Source organism: Calonectris borealis, chromosome 18 (assembly GCF_964195595.1).
Source record: "Calonectris borealis chromosome 18, bCalBor7.hap1.2, whole genome shotgun sequence".
In the NCBI taxonomy this organism is placed as follows: Eukaryota; Metazoa; Chordata; class Aves; order Procellariiformes; family Procellariidae; genus Calonectris; species Calonectris borealis.
In genome coordinates, this window is record NC_134329.1 from 10,436,970 (window position 1) to 10,454,151 (window position 17,182).

At 45.5% G+C, this 17,182-nt stretch overlaps 1 protein-coding gene across 4 annotated transcripts in view; it reads left to right on the plus strand.

Annotated features, from left to right (window-relative positions):
- Positions 1-15,985, plus strand: part of ADORA2A (adenosine A2a receptor) — a 32,543-nt gene extending 16,558 nt beyond the window's left edge. For 2 of the 4 annotated variants that reach the window (XM_075167865.1, XM_075167864.1), the window contains exons 2-3: positions 1,361-2,254; positions 9,891-15,985. In XM_075167865.1, coding sequence (XP_075023966.1) covers positions 1,905-2,254; positions 9,891-10,851 — 1,311 coding nt within the window. In that variant the 5' untranslated portion in view covers positions 1,361-1,904 and the 3' untranslated portion in view covers positions 10,852-15,985. Of the gene's footprint in view, positions 1-916; positions 2,255-2,306; positions 4,578-9,890 lie in introns of those variants that run through there. The other 2 variants (XM_075167863.1, XM_075167866.1) reach the window with 2 other exon arrangements.
- Positions 15,986-17,182: the final 1,197 nt, after the last annotated feature.

Sequence of the window (17,182 nt, forward strand, 5' to 3'; positions counted from 1 at the left end):
CTGGGGTCCCAAAAATCTTTTGTTTTGGAGATTCGTGTTGCATCTGAAACTGAGCTCAAATGATTTATCAGTTAGTGCTATGTCTCTCTCTCCCTCGGCCCTCTGATGTTTCAAGTAGCTATTTTCTTAAATTAGTAAGAAAATATTACTGCTAAAGCTTGCTAAATAAGGTTTAAAACCCACTCTGGAAGTGACAGGGTGGGACAGCAAACAATTCTCTCTTGACTGTGGCACGAAGCTCAGGGAACTGTATTCTCCATTGCTGTATTTTTAGCTGAAACTAAATGCACCCATGTCTGAAAGCAGAGGTACGAGGTGACCTGCAAGATTAGTGTGTGTGCAAGGCATGTAAGCATGTAGATGATGTGTATCTGTTCACATGAAATGGCAGCTGTAGGAACTACGTTTCCTTGCAAGCGGCACCAACTTTAGTCCCAGATTTGTGTGCATGATATTGCAGGAACATGAATGTATACTTGAGAGATGTCGTTGGCATTGTGCCTATGTGTGTGTTTCTGGTAGAGGCGTATCTTGGTGGATGTGTTTCTGGGTGGTCGTAGTTGAAGAATGATGCTGACCTGAATCTGTGGATGCCACAAATGCTATGGACAATGCAAGTATAACAAATAAACGGTTTGCTTATAGGATAAAGATTTATGTGAACAAAAACAATGGTGTTGCAGGAGGGGAACCTGCAGAGACCCTTGCAGAAAGTCCTCAAAGATGTCACTGTCTGACCTACTTCTGAATTATTCTCCCTGCCACTAATCACGTTCCAGTATTTGTGCACTTGAAGGAAAGACTGGGTATGGCAACAGAGTGGTGACCACATGTGCCAGCAACATAACCCCCTTATGAACAAAGGCCCATGTCATCGCAGAGCAGCATATTGATGCAACATGCTTTTGTGGCAAAGTACGTGAGGGTGGGCAGCATGTGATGGCTCAAGTCTTGTGTTTGTGATCAGAGGGAGACAGGTGTATGTAAAAAGGCTCCTCCACCTTTCCTCTGTGCAGCCACAGCGCTTGCCAAGGCGTAATTAGTGGGGCTCTTGTGTTTCAGGGCAGACTATTGAGCAGCTGCTGAAGTGCCAGCTCAGTTGGTAGCCTCGAAAACAAACGTCCCTTGTTTCTCATCACCACTGTGAAATACTGCCTTCCTGAACCTTGAGTTTGGCCCTGCAGCTTTCAGGATAGACAAAATGTGAGATTTTTGCCAATGATGTATTCTTCTAGGTCTGTTTAATATCCGTTATCAATTTAATGTGCCACTTTAATGAGATTTTGCTTTTTCCGTCTCCTCCGTAGAGCTGATTACTCAGTGTATGTGGTTGGTGTTTGTTTTTGTTTTTTTTTTAAAGGAAACTACAAGTGAAGAAGTTGAATGTTTGCTTCAGATGAAGAGAATATTTCCCAAGTCCTAGGGGGAAAAGGTGAAAAAGAGAACCAGAGGATGTTGCTAGTAGGTATGTGTATGACAGGAAGCCATGACTAGCAGTGTGATTGTCAACAGGAAACAAAAAGTCACAGCCGATGTGACACTGGCATACAGTACACGTTCTGTGTGGTGTTGCCTGCTGGACTTTGTGGCCTGGGAAGCAGTGTATGTCTACGTGAGATATTCTCCTGTCTATTCGTCTTCTGGAGTTTGAATTATTCTGCATCTGGTTAATCCACTTTGCTGGAGTTGGCAAGCCCTGTTTTTTTTTTCTTGACACCTGTTACTGGAAAGATCTTGAACAGCTATGGGGAGAAAAGGGTGCATGTGAGCAACCTTCACCGACTGGCAGCTGAGTGCTCTTCAGACCCCAAGCAGCTTTGAGGTGTCTTGGCTGTTCAGTGCTCTGCAGATATGAACGCTGAGCTTTTCTGGCACGTTCTCACGTTGGCCTGGTTGCTCTCACCATGCTAGTACATGGGAAGGAAGACTTCCTCTCAGACGTAGCTTACATCATCCTGGAACTGGTCATTGCGGTGCTGGCCATCCTGGGGAACATCCTGGTCTGCTGGGCAGTCTATTTGAACAGCAACTTGCAGAACGTCACCAACTATTTTGTGGTGTCCCTGGCTGCTGCTGACATTGCCGTGGGCGTGCTGGCAATCCCCTTTGCCATCACCATCAGCACTGGCTTCTGTGCCTTCTTCTATGGCTGCCTTTTCATTGCCTGCTTCGTCCTTGTCTTGACTCAGAGTTCGATCTTCAGCCTCCTTGCTATTGCCATTGACAGAATCATTGCGATCCGCATACCCCTCAGGTAAGCACGGGTTGGGCTGGGCTGGGGGGACAGAGAGGGGCTAGGGTGGTGAGGGATGAACATCAGTGAAAACAACAGATCTGGAGAAGAATCGAGGAAGGGAAAGTTAAATGAGGAGCAGCACTTTTTCCCTTGTAATTTGAAAAAAACTTTTCTAGGTCTTGAAGGCTGCCTTGGCTGCTGGACTTTCTGGTCACTTCTTTTTCCAGTTCTTTTCTATCCTCATATGGTGTGTGCCCATGGCATTGCAATGGTGCTGCCTAGAAGCTGCCATTCCATATTTAGACAGGATCGTGCGGTAACTGCAAGAACCTGCACTCTGAGCCGGAGCCAACAGCACCAGAAGGATCACTGTGGGAACGTGGAGCTAAAGCAATACATGGTGGAGGGCAGAAAGGGAGTGAGGTCAACTTGACTCCTACCCCATGGGGAGAATGGGGGACCCTGCCTGCAGCTGTAGCAGCAAGGTCATGGAGAGTGTGGGTGGGGATTTTCTCTTGGGGGTCCATTAAATATGAAGGGAGAAGAAGCAGCAGGCTATGAAGAAATGGGCCTTGGGAAGATTTGGACTAGCTTAGGCACTGCCTCTGGAAGCAAAGCATGTATTAAGTCAAGGTAGAGGTTTGTCCCAACCCAGACCTGGAGATGGTTATTCTGTGGTCTCTACTCTGGAGTTTAAAGGAAGAAAAGGACGTTTAAATATTAGAGCTTGAAAACTGAATATGACTAGTTGCTACTTTGTGTGCAACCAGGGGAGCTGGTTGTGGGGAAGGGGAAGGTGGCAAGGGGACAAGGGGACTGTGGGACAAGAGGAAGTTTTGCCACACGCATAGGGGCTGCTACTCAGTTCAGTCTTCCAGAAGCACATTGTTGTGACGGGATATATCTGACCATGGGTGTGGAGCAGCATTGCGTTTTGTGGGCTGGGTTTGAATGCTTTGTGACAATGCTTCCGAGTCACTCAGTAAGCTTGAAAGATGTAGAGGAAGCCCTGGGAGAGGCCGGTGCAGGCAGAGTGTAGGAGTCTCCTTCCTTCCTGTCTTGTCCTTAGGAGGATGCAGCATGCTCTCAGGAATGGAGAGACTTGCTTCCTATCCTGCTGAACAAGAAATGTAGCTGCAAAAATGGAACAAATTTCTGATTGCTGTGCTCTCAAGTTTGAGTTTTTGGATATCCTCACTCCTGTTCAGTTTAAATCACTTGTGTTGACCTGTGCAATTTAGTTTTGTCTCTTGTGAATACTTTGGTCATCCAGCACTTATGTCGATTAACACAAACCTCCCATTCAAAAATAGAAAGCATTCTTTTCCCCAGAGCTGTGGAGATTACCTTTCCATGTGGACCAGTGCAGCAGAGTCTTTCCTGAAGCCTTGCTTCAGCAAGCTTGTGCTGCTATAACATTACTGTTAATTGTTGGCATCCAAATCTATAGTCGTACCGCTACTTTTGTTGCAGTTGTAAGGAATAATTATTCCATTCCATTGCGGAGAAAACTCTATCAATATTAATTACCTATATATTGGACTGTCTCCACTTTTCTACAGTTCTACATATAGATGGTTTCTGTTTGTAAACCAAAGTAATGCTAAATGGTACAAAGAGACATATCTAGAGTAGCCCTCGGGAGCTTGCCTCTGAAATGATTTTGAGAAGGGCTAAGGTCTTTAATTAATCTCTCATGAGCTAACTCTGAAGACTTTTCCTGACAGTTTAAGTGCTCTTATAGCTAGAGGATGACTTGCCAGGAAAAGGATTTTTAAAATCTGGATTTCTGCCCATTTTTGGAGGTATCCTTGAAAATATATTGTCTTGAAAATTTAATCTCCTGGAATAGTCAAGGTAAAGAGTCTTTTTGAAAAATCAGACTTCAGCAGTGCTAGGCACTGTACCGGTTTCACTATTTTGTTTTTGAAAAAACAGAGCACACCCTCTTCCACCCCAAAAACAGTGGAGTTGATTGGATGCAGAAACCTGCAGGTAGATCCATGGGTTCATCCCCCTCCTTGTCCTCTACTGGTTTGTCCTGTTACGGTAGGAGCAAAGAACTAGTCAATTGTTTCCCCTTAAGAATTTATGGATGAATAAGCATTAGATTTATAGCCTCAGACATGCTGAGAAAGTGAAAGCTGATTATCTGAAGAGGGAAATGTGATATGATTCAGACTGCTCACATCCTCATTTTTTTTCTTTTTCTAATATCTGGTTGTCTCAAAAATGTGTCAAACAACTGGAAGGTAACTTCTGCCACTAAAGATGGAACGTTTTCACCCCATCCTTTAATGCCTGGGAAAGCCTCTTCTCTCCTCCTCAGAGGACAAGAAAGGTAACACCAGGCATTTCTAATATTCATTAGATGAATGCTCTTAAAAAGATAATAAATCAGACTTCCTTCACTCTAGTGAAACCGAAAAGGGCCAAACCTATTTTTTCTCGTTCTTTTTCTTTTTAACTGTTTCATGTCTGATTTGTCCTAAGGAAGGTAACCACATGTCTCAGTGGATATATATGTGGATGTGTATTCCCGCACAAATAAACTGTCAGTATTAAGGAGGCAGAGAGTGGGATTTCTGATACTGCTTGTTTTTGGACACCTCAGTACATATTTAGACTTACCTTTGGAATGATTTTTCTGTGAATAAAAGACCTTCCCCCAAAAAATTGCAGTGAGGAAAGACATCTATAAGTAAAATTTAAAAATATATAAAAACCGATTTGTGAATGTCTTATGGGTTCTACCTTTCAAATGATTAAAACATTGTGTAGAATTTGATAAACTTTCCAAAAGTTCTCAAACATTTTGCTTACTTTTGCCAGGCTTTATACAAATGTAACACTCTGCAAGTGGCAATAAAGAACTCCCAAGGAAGTGAGTCCGAGCCATTGTTCGGTCTAGGATAAAATCCGAACTATGTCTCTAACATGGCAGGTACCTGAAAACCTGCGCTCGCTGATATAAAACCCCTGGGTGTTCTAAACAAAACTGGCTGCAAGTCTGAGCTCCAGGATGAAGTCATTGGCCAAGAACAATTGCCGCTTTCCAGGCTCTTTGGTGCCAGCAAATGCTCCTGGGCACAGTGCCCAGCCATGTGTTCTTGTGCAGGCATTTGTGGTAAAGATACTCCCATGGTGAAGGACAGGTAGCTCCAATGCACTGGAAAGAGAGGGGAAATTTTTCTTCCTGCAGCCAAACGGAAAAGTTTTCTCAGGTTACTGCTTGCTGTGTGTGCTGGATTCAGGTATTTACCTGTGGCATAAATACTTATGGACGTCATACAGTGCCAACTACAGTAACTTGCTGAAGTGCAGACCTGTTCCTCTGATGAAAGTTGCTTTGGAGATGATTGCCTAAGCTACTGGGGTGCTTCTCTGGGAAAGCATTACTAAGGTGCAGCTCCCTGTCACTTGGAACACTGGGACAGATTTATCCCACGTACTGATAATTGAAACTGCAGCTCTGAGGTGGCATTGGGATGCTTTTCTGCCCGAGGCTAGGCGAGCTGGACATGAAGAACTGGCTTCTCAAAGTCTGGGGTAGGAAGAATGGGGGAGATGAACACAAACCCTGAATAAAGTCTAGGACATGGAAGGGACCTTTGTGCTGAGAACAGTCTGTTTCAGCAGTTGCTTTAATTCTCTAGGGTTGCCTTCTCAAATGCTCATATATGAGCATCTGAATCGGTGAATCAGGGATTTAATGTTTTATTGTCACTTTGAGCCATATCCAGACTTATTTCTTTCCCTGCTCACCATAAACCCTTTGACTTTATGACAAGCATTTCCTACATGTGCTCATGTTTGTGTCAAATAGATTATGGGCACATTCAACCTAATATGAAAGAAGAATAATTCACTTCCTCCTTTGAACAACCATGGGCATGGCTTTGAAGGCAGTGCCAGTTGTCTATGGCTTCATGGGCAGTGGAACTTGCTGTTACCAAGGTTTTAGTCTGGAAGCTGATTGTGCCATGAGCAAACGAGTGGTGCCTGCCCACCGTTATTGCTTCTACTGTTTAGAGCCCTGTGCCCACCTGTGGGATCCCACCCTACCCAGTCTCCATCGCATAGAAAAGCACTAGTATCAGTTAGCACCTGGTAATAGGGGAGAAAGTTTCTTGACTGAGAGTTCTGGGAGAGGGTTGTTTCGGTGGTGCATGAGAAGGTCCGGGTTTGGTTTCTTGCTCTGCCACAAGATTTCCTGGATGATCTGGGATTGTCAGTGTCTCGCATTTCCAGATACATGTAATAGGGATAGAATATCTTCCTTTTGTCTATGACTGCAGCTGCCTAAGGTGTGGACTGTTGAGGGTTCTGTTCAGTGAAGTGTTTTGTAGTGATTTGTTAAAAACCATTGAGCACAGCTGGAATTCAAATCAAAGCCCAGTGCCCTCAACACTGAGCACAGGCTTTCTGGTGTGATGCAGTAAAGGTGGCTGAAACATGCTCCGTGCATGGCAGAGCCATCTGGCCAAGGTGCGCAGTGCTGTCAACCAGAGGTGGGTTTGGAAGATAAACAGCAGGCTGGCTGGATGCTGTGACAATGAGTTAGGCCAGCTACATATCATACAATGTATGGAAAGATTTTAACTTCTACCTGAGGACCCTGTGGTTCTTATACCAGCTCTGTCTTCCACCCAGCTTCATAGTTTATGAATCAGACTGGTGAGGTACTACACTTTCTGCAGGAATCATTGTCTCGATGACACAGAGCTGAGGCCAAGGACCCAGAAGCTTCACATCCTCAACCAAACTACTTTAGGCGGCACAGATAAGTTGTGCATTCACCAAGGGCAGCTGTTCCCTTGGAGTCAGTTTGCCAGCCTGATGGCTGGGAGAGCAGCAGGGCAGGTGAAATTATTTTGGGGAAAACATCCACAATTTCCTGTGTTTGCAAAAGTGGGTTTTGTTTTTTGGAGGAGTCTGGTGCCCCTATCCCCACACCCAACTCCACCGTGAGTGTCCCTGTGCTCTTCACTAATGTTCTTTGTGTCTGGAATTTCACGAGTAGAAGTCGTTGTTTGTGTAGCAAGTTCAGTATTTCCAGGAAGCACAAGAACTGCTTGTGCACAGACAATCCAGTGCTGTCTGGACACATCAGACGTGCTACAAAGTCACCCGCCAAGTATGCAGAGCATGGGCTGTTAGGTGTGACCAGCTCCTTTCAGCAGGCTGTGTCTCCTGCATAGGTGCCAGCAACTCACAGTATATGTGATGCTTCCTGGAAGCCCTGAACTTACCATGTAGAGCTGTGCAGCACTGGGGATACAGAGAGTAGCTTTGGCCTGGCTGCTGTGAGCCTAGAAAGATGCCTAGACAGGTGCACAAACTCTTCAATGCCGGCCTGGTGACATCTCTCAGTGGAAAGAAGGAATGAATCCAGGAAAGTCCGTCTGGACAATAACCCTACGTCAGCCAAGTCAGCCTGTGGTGTCTCATGTGGGTCCTAGAAGTCAAGCTCTCCCAAGCTCTCCACACTTCTCAATGGGTACCTGGCCAACATAGTGCCACACGCCATGTGACGAGATGCTGTGAGCTTTCTCTCTTAACCCTTGGAGATACTGAGCAAGGCGTTATGGAAATGCACTCACTGATAGGTTGGTAATTGCCACTGCCAGCACAATACACTGCAGCTAGAAAGCAGGAGGCTGCTTGGATTGAGTGCTGTTCCTAAGCCTTGTAAAGTTTGTTGCGTGGGAATCCCCAGAGGGTAAGAGGGAGGGAGAAGCAGGGGGGTGTTTGCCTGTAGCAGTAATGAATATATTTTTAGTGGAAGGGAAGGGACATCGCTAGTCGTGGGATAACAGCTGCGCAATTTCAAAATTCCTCTGACAAGACGTAGCCAATTCCAGGGCTGCAGGGTTTTGAGGGGTTTGTTTTGTTTTTTGTTTTTCCAAGCTTCAAGTGCCTTCAGCCAATCTCTTGCTCCCTGAGTGTACTTTTCAAAGCACAGATGCTGTTTTGCTGTTTTGCTGTGTTGACAAGGTCTGAGTGTGAGCAGTTCCTTGCTACCATCCATGCTGTGCCCTCAGCATCCCCTAAGCATTGAGCAGGATCCACTACTTGCTGGAGAAACCTTTTTATCTCTCAGAATCAGCTGAATCCCTCCCTCATTTCTGGAAGGATTTCAGTGTATTTTGGGTGCTGGTAATTGTGTGGTTAGCTCCCTCACCCACTCTCTCTTTCCTGATTTTGAAATGCAACTGAGGAGACTTAAGCCTGCCGGGTCTTGTGTGGAGCCAGGTTTTTTCCAAGGCCCATTAGCAGGGGTTTAAAGCACGTGCAGGATCTCCATTCTGTACTGTGCCTGGCAAAAGCAGCCTCTCTCCTCCCCTGTCTTGACCTTGCATTGGGATAGGAACATGAATCTGTGGGAGTAACTATTTCATTGAGAGATGGAAAGATTTCTATGGCTACTTGGATTATTTTTTTTTTAACATTTGTTTGCTGAGAGAATTCTGGGAGAAGGAGCATTGGGTAAACACTGGGAGCCCAGCGCTACCGTTGTCCGATCACAGACACATGGGGTCAAGTACAGTGTGGGACCCACGCTGGACAATGTGGGAATCCGGTCACCTACTTTCCATGCTAAGCATGAAAAAGGGAAGGAAATTGCATTGAAATGTTAAACTGTTGCCCTGATTTACATTTTCAGAGAGAAGAACTGGTAGAGTCAGCTCAGGACTCACAGTAACCTGTGAGGCCTTGAGAACTGACCGATATTTCAAAGAAAGGTCCCTGGGTGTACTATCAGGTTCTTACCATGTTGCTTATTGTCTTGTTCAGCAGATCTTGGAGAATTTACTGCTAAGAGCACTGGCTTCAGCCAGGTATATCAATACCTCCACCACTGACGTCCCCTTTGGTGTGGGCAGTGCAGCCCACAGCACACCTGTAGTCAGAGCACTGTCCTCAGCTTAATTCCTCCTTTCTGAGAAAGACATGGGGTCGGCTTAGCCAAGCTGGTGAGGGAAACTGCTGACTTGTCTTAGTTACTTAAAGAAGGCTGGTGCTGCTGGCCTTCTTGCAAGTGCCATTGTGGAGCAGAGTGAGGTGCTGTGCAAGGGAATGCCAGCCTGGCTTCTGCAACTCAGTCAGCAGAATTTCCCTGGAGCACACCTGAATGTGGACACAGGGCTGATGGCACTGTGCCTCTGAGTTCTTTTGCATTATTTGGCTTACAAATCTACTGCAAGACAGAGCTAGCAATTCTGTGCTACAAGGCTGCTCCTTTGTCAGAAAGGAGGAACTACCTCAGCCTTCAGCAAGAGAGCCACGGTGGTCTTCATCACCAAGGGTCAGAGCAGTGCTGTTGATTATCCAGGCTGCAAGATCTATGTGCATGACCAAGTGGGCTGGTGGAGTGAAGGATCACAGATGAAAACTGTATTAATTTCCCTGCTTTTCTGTCACCTATTCACTGCCTAAAAGAAAGGGGAGGGAAATAGGTGGCATACAATGTCATCATGGAGTCCTTGCTGTGCTGTGCTGCATGGGTTCTGCACGGCAGTTCAAAGGCCCATCTGAAGAAGCAGGTACCTTTGTTGCTGTCTTCTGGGCCATTGGGCCATTGGAAAGTTGCTTGGGTGTCAGGGGCTTGTTGAATGATACTGATGTAATTCCCATTTCCTCTGCTTTATAGGTACAATGGCTTGGTGACTGGCTCTCGAGCTAAAGGTATCATTGCCATCTGCTGGGTATTATCTTTCATCATCGGCTTGACACCAATGCTAGGGTGGCACAATCGCTCCCAGATCGAAGAGCTGGGTTCCAATAAGTCTTCTCCCATCAACTGCAGCAACAGTATGGTGGCATGTCTCTTTGAGGCTGTGGTCACCATGGAGTACATGGTCTACTACAACTTCTTTGCCTGTGTGCTCTTGCCCCTCCTCCTCATGTTTGGTATCTACTTGAAAATCTTCATGGCAGCCCGACGACAGCTGAAGCAGATGGAGAACAAGATGGTACACGGGGAACGTTCTCGCTCCACTTTGCAGAAGGAAGTCCATGCAGCTAAGTCTTTAGCCATCATTGTTGGGTTGTTTGCAGTCTGCTGGCTTCCACTACATATTATTAACTGCTTTACCCTTTTTTGCCCGAATTGTGCCCATGCTCCCCTCTGGCTGATGTATCTGGCTATTATCCTGTCTCATGCCAACTCGGTTGTAAATCCTCTAATTTATGCCTACCGAATCAGGGAGTTCCGATACACCTTCCGCAAAATCATCAGCCAGCATATCCTGGGCCGGAAGGAGCCGTTCAAGGCAGGAACAGCCAGCTCTAGGACTTCCACTCATGGTGGGGACGCAGAGAACGCCAGCATACGAATCAGTGAGTATGCATTAGAGGTATACACCAATGGAGAGATCCACAGGGAGTCTGAAAAGCAGGACTTAAACAAATGCAAAGCCAGCTTGGAATGGCACCAGAATGGAAATGCTCTGGACGTGGAGACAAATGGGCATCTCCCACATTCCTGCAAAAATGGGGTTCTCTCAGATGCATGCATGAATAGGGAGCTTCACAGTGAAGAGCTAATTGATGCCCAGGTGTCTTACTCAGATCTAGAAAGAGCAGCCTTCGCAGCAGCTGATGTTTCCTGATGAGACTTTCAAAGTCTTCCTGGTAGAATTATTTTTTCTCCATTGGTGACCTCTGCCGTGGCGAAAGGGAGGTTGGGGGGGCAGGGGGAAAGGTGTGTATTCAGATTGCTGTGGAGGAAGGGGTCCCTACCCAGGACTGTTGGGAAGATCCTAAATACTAGACTGGAGAAAAGCCAAGAAACCACTGAAACGGACTGAGGAAGGAGGGACATGTTACCCATCAGTGACCTGTCACCAAGAGCAGTGCCGAGGTCAAAGATGGCATTCCAAGTTCAGCACTGGGAGACTCTGCTGATGCAGGGCATATCATGACATTATGCTGTACTGTGTATCTGTGGTTGTATGTTGGTTTTGCTGTCTTTACCGACAGAAATAAAAGCGTGGCTGGAAGTATTCACTGAACTGCAAAGAGTAACAGGGAGGGGCCTTTTAGTACTTTGGCCCTGCAACAAATGGAAGGGGGATAGCAACATCTATTGGTCAGGAAGGATGCCAGCAACTGCTTGGAAAGGGAAAGAAGTTACCTGATGGATACCTTCAACCATGGCATTTTGTCTTTCAGTTGATGTTTTTAAAGCTTATACTGCAACAGGTTGCTCGAATGGTTTTTTTCTTGTCTTGATAAGGTTACTTTATATTAAATTATAAAAGATGGGCAAGAACTCATATCCATTCCCTGAGCACTCAATGTTCCAGAGGCACAAGGCAAATATAACCTTATAGCTCTCCACTTTGTTTAACAAGTAATGAAAATGGAGACTGTAATATGGATTTCCCTTAGCAAAAGGGCTGTTAGCAGGACTTGGTGCTGCAGATAGCAAACAAGCAGGCCAGGTTGTGGTCTGGTGTCACTGGGACAGTCGTGCCCCGAAGTGTTGTGAAGAGCTGTCAGGTGTGTGAGCTGTCTGTAGGCTGGTGGGCACTGTCTTCTTTTTCCCACTATCTCTGTGCTTGTGCTCCTGGACTCCTACAATGCAAATTCTTCCCATGGCCCTAAATGTGTGTGAGGGGAGCTAATTTTCCATATTTTGGTTGTTTTCATCCTCACTCAAAAGGCTGTGGGATTTTTTTCTTCTTTGTTGGTGTAGGGAGGAACACACAACATACACCTAACACTTATTTTTTAAATTCCAGTGAGCTCTATTTAAACACCTTTTCTCCTGTGATTTCAGTTTTTTCCTGATATGCTTTACTGTGAAGCCTGATGTGTCCCTGTGGTGCAGAGGCCAACAGAACGGGGTCTGTCTGGTTAGAAGATGCTCCTACTTTGAGAAGCTGAAAGGCATCAATGGTAGAGGAGATCAGCTTAGAAACTGCAAGTAGTCTGTCTGTATAAAAGAACTGGCAAATCTGTGCTGCAGCAAGGGTATGCACTGATGTGGTTTGTTGCAGAGGTGTTTCACAGCAGTTTGATAATTTTCTGTATCACTTATCAAGCCTGGTAGCTCAAGGACAGCAGAATGCCACATCAGTTTGAATTCTGCCTAAAGATTGTCTGGTCTTTGTTTTCCAGACAAATAATCCATGTCCAATAGCACCAGCCTTCTGGAGAGATAAGCAGTAATGGTCCTACTGGAAAACTAAAAGTCTGGTAATTCCAGGGATCTGAAGCTTATTCCCTAGCTGAAAACATCAAGAGTATCATCCTCCAACCCTGGCTCATCCTCGTGTCTGTCCACTAATATTTCAGAAGCCAAATAATCTCATTTTCAGAAAGGAAAGGGGAACTGGATTTTGATATTTGAGGAAGAGCCTGTTAGGTTTGTGTGTTCTTATTCCATGTTTATTTTAAATATTGTGAACTATTAAAATGAAAAGTCAGTTTTATTTGAGGAGAATTTTCTTTTTGCCAATCTCCCTACATGAAGGTGGGGAGTAGTTTATAATGCTGAACATGTTCAAGTATGTAACTGCTCCAGGCTAGCACAAAGCTTACTGTGAGACGGATAAAAAGATGGTTGGCCATCACAATCCTTAGCAGAAAGACAGGCAAGTTTGTAGAACAATAGACTTCACAGTTTAATTGAATTGCTGCTTTCTTGGCATGGCTCTTCCACGTAGTCTAACGTCAGAGGAGTGGATTATCACTCCAGCACCATTAAGAAACACTAAGCCATTTCCCTGTGACTGACGTCGTAGGTAGTTCCTCTGCAGGGTGACTTGGGATCTTGTTACTCTTGATCTTTCTGGATGGAATATTTCTGTAGGTTATTTGTGGGATGGTTCCTCTGACCTCCTGTAATAGTGGCAGAGGAACTCAGTTAGGAAAACGGGGGTCTGATCTCTTCAGGCCTCAGCTGGGAGCTGAAATGTTTCTAAGAATAACACAAGATTACATCCGGTATTCATGTCAATAACAATTAGGTCCACAAAGAAGCAGAGCAGGGAAGGAAGTGTGGGAAAATACCAGCATTGCTCATGTGCTGGAACACACGCGAGTGCAGAAGTGTCTCCTAGTGAGCTTTAGTTGCCATTGTAAAGGGATGTTTTATGCCACATTGCATCAGACTTTCAACAGCTGATGTGGGTTGGTTGCTTTCTATTGTTTCCTGAGCTTCTTCACACTCAATTATGACAGGCTCTTGCTTGGTTGCCACAAGAATCAAGTTGATCTATGTTGATGCAACAAACTTAGGATTGTCCCTCTGGAAAACTTCCCTGCCCAAACAGATCGCCATGTGAGCTTACTGAGTTTCCAGATGTCTTGAAATTAGGTTTTCTGTTGCTGTTTGAGATGCCCTCCAAGTGTGTCTAGTCCCTTTCAATATTAGTGATCCAGATTTGAAATTAAGAGGATGTGTGAAGGGGCTGGGGGATGTGTGCAGGAGGAAGTGCAGTGGGGGTAAGGAGGCAGCGTGTTTTATATAGAATTGGAAGTCTGGAGTCACAGGAAGGAAGGGATGGCAATTGCACCACATGCTGTGTGCCTTCTGGCAAACATATGTCTGAGATGGACATTCAGAAGATGTTTCCAAAGCAGTTGTTGGGGGGAGCATGAGCCTTTTGAACAGAATTTTTGACTCCTTATTTCTTGTTTCCTAGGGATCGTGATTTCAAGGCTTTCTTTTTTTAAAAGAAAAAAAGAATCTTTAGGGTCCCGTCAATGAAGCGTGCTCTTTCCTTCTCCTGGCAGTGCTCTCACTCTTGAGAAAAGTACCTGTCTTCCAAACTGCATAGGGCAGGGATCATTAGAAAAGTGAAAGTTAAATAATTTTTTCCTAACCTCTCCACTCATATCCCCATTTTCATTCCAGCTGGAGAATGTTTAGCTGTTGAAATATAGCTGTTATGGATAAACAAAGATGGTACCAAGACAAAGGGAAGAATGAGGTGATCATCAGGAGAGGCTGGAGAAGACCTCCTTGGGAACCCAAGGTGCAGTGGGTCCAGAGAGTAAGAGCTGGGGTAAGAAGAGACTAATTTCATTGAACTGGAACATCTTACTAAAAATGGCTCAAGACCCACAGAGAGATGTGGTGCCTCATTTGGCATGAGGGCATTCCATGAATTTTACCATTCCCTGGAGACACTTAGGCTCCAGGGTTTATTTGCTTTATAGGATTTTGGAGAAAGTTAAGTTTGATCAGTTGCCAGGAGTGATTTTATCAAGAGTTCTTCTCGGGGCCCTCTCCTCAATAGGGCACTGCTTTTTGTTTGTGCAAATAAATGCACTAACAGCTTTATCCTGCAGAGTTTCTTTTGAATCAGTAATATTTCAAAGCTCTGTGCAAGCTTAAACTGCAGCTCTTGAACAGAGAAGCAATCTGGCATGATGGAACAGCTGGGGTTACTGTAGACAGAAAGGGTTTGCCACTGATCCCAGTTGGTGCTAGGAAGCTTATTGTGCAGATGGACTTGGGAGTTATATGGAGTAGTCTGAATCTTTGATCATTCTTTGAAAAGAGGCTCCAGGGGATGCTGGTGGAAAAGTCTCTAAGGTGTGGGAGCAGACGACTGGAAGGTTAGGGTTAGAAGGGAAATCTTGGTGGTGAAGGAAGATTTGTAGGGTAGGTGTTTGGGATGATTTCAGGGGAGCAAGAATGTGCTGGGAGGTGCTGGGGATTGCACAGATGGTCTCAGGGGAGCGGTGCTGGCACGAGACCAAGAGGAAGGACTCTGGAAAGGATGTGCATCTCCCAGGACGGCTCTCCGGGGGTCACCGCAGAGGGGCAACCTTGCCTGATGTGTGCGGAGGCTTGACTTCAAATGGTCTGTATGTGACTGAGGAAGAGATGGTTCTTATGGATTATCTCCTTCTCAGGTGCATTGTCTCATTTCATGAGCATGTCCAGGTGTAATAAAAGCCCTTCTGCTTCATGAACATGAGCACAACCTAAAAACAAATCAATCCAGCTATGTTCTGTGGGAAGGACAAGCATGCCGTAACAGTGCTGCCATGCATTTAAACTGCAGAATACTCTCTAGTGGTGTTTGCTAAATTTAGCTGCCTAATAGTTCTCTCCCAGTTTGTTTTGGGCATCAAACTGCACTGAGTCATACCAGAGAGTTTCTTCTTTCTAGCCCTGAGCTTTTGGGCTTCTTTACAGTAAAACAAGTCAAGAGTAACTAAAATCACACGAGTTCCTGAGAGGTGACTAACCCTGACAGACTGAGAATCCCCAAACTGGGGCAGTGTGGTGTGTAACTCCCTGTCTTATTTGTCTGCTGGGACTGTTCACACAAGTGTGTTGAAATCAAGACTGGAACCTGTTGGTCTGAGAACATCCTTTACTTCCCCTACTCTGTCTCAGGAGCTGGTGTTCCTGCCCCCCGTCCTGTGGAGCGGTTGTCTCTGTGGTCTGCAAGCCAAGACACTCTGAACACCCTGCTGCACACGCTGTCACTATAAAACAATTACTCTATTAATTTAAATGTTTTATGAATATATTTGTTGTTTTCCCTCTGTTTGTCAGTTACCAGTGGGAGGGGAGGGAAGGGGGTGGGAGAATCTGTGCATGCAAATGTATTTAAAGTGTGTTGACCAAAGTTTTTTTTTGAATCTGTGAAGTTTTCATATCTGTGAAGTCATCAGACTGCTGGGCAGTGAGGAGCCGCTGGTGCTGCTGAGTCTGTCTTGGTTACATTTCTTAATAAGCATTAAAATAATAAAATATATTTGTAAAAGAGAGTGTGAGTGCCTTTGTTCCAGGAAGATCCATCTGGCTGGCCCTTTTTTGTGCAAGTGTTTTCTTATTATTTTATTAGCTTTTTCCATAGATTGATCCTTCTGGAGAGCTCTCTCCCTGGCACTGCGTGTTCTTTTGCAGGAGATGTTAGCACAGACTAAGGTGACAGACCCAGACGGACTAGAAGACCTGCACATCTCTGATATCCTGGGATCTGTCATCTTGGCAGTAGGAGAAAATGTTTATAGCTGCATACTGAACACAAGGTAGAGCACTGTATTTGCCCAAACCACTGCAGTGTCAGGAACAATGTGTTACATAGCAGGACCTGAAGGGTCCATACCTGGACCATGAAACAACTTTGCCAGCTGTGTCTGGAGCATCCCAGCCTGCGGGCTCTCCTTCCACAGGGCCCTGCCAGTGCACCTCAAACCTCCTTGTAAGACCATCACAATTTCAGATCTCTGTCCTGTTCTGCCAATGCCACTCAGGCTGAGCTAGCCCCAGCCGGGTGTCAGCCAAATTAGTCTGGAGGTGAAGGCAATGAATCTAGATGCTACTGTGGTCTCTCTCAAGCCAATTCTGAGCAATGCTGACAGGATGAAGCAGGAATAATTTCCAGCTTTTTCCAGCTGGCAGCTATTAAATGTGTGTGTGAAGAGTTTAGTGAAAGTCTGTACAATCTAGGAGCATTTGGAATTGGGAAGTGATGAAATGAAAGTTCACCAGATAACCATCAGCCACTGGTCATTCCCTCTTTTGATTCACTTCGCAGCTGGGCTAGAGACCTCACTGGAGGCCCCAGTTTGTGGAGAGGTGCCGGCACTCTGGTGCTCTGTGGCCAGCTGTGCCTGAGCTGTTCAACCAACTGTGTAATTGAAAAGCTTTTTGATTTTTCCCTCCTTTCACAAACACTGTGCGTTTTGTTCTGCAGCATCAAAGGCCAGGAGCTCGGAGGAACAATGGGCGTCTGCAGGAGCCCAGGGGAACAATGGCCATACCTGGCCCCGGGGAAGAAAGCGAGTACTTGAAAGAACAGAGAGAGCTCCCAGTTTAACAACATAATTGGCCTGATCTGGAAATCTCTGCTCAGAGATCTGCACCTTGGCTTAGTCACTCAGAGAAACTAGACTTTGCAGGGCTTTTGCTGTAGACTAAGAGCTGTCTGAGGATAATATAGCTCAATAGTGTAATATTTATTGCAG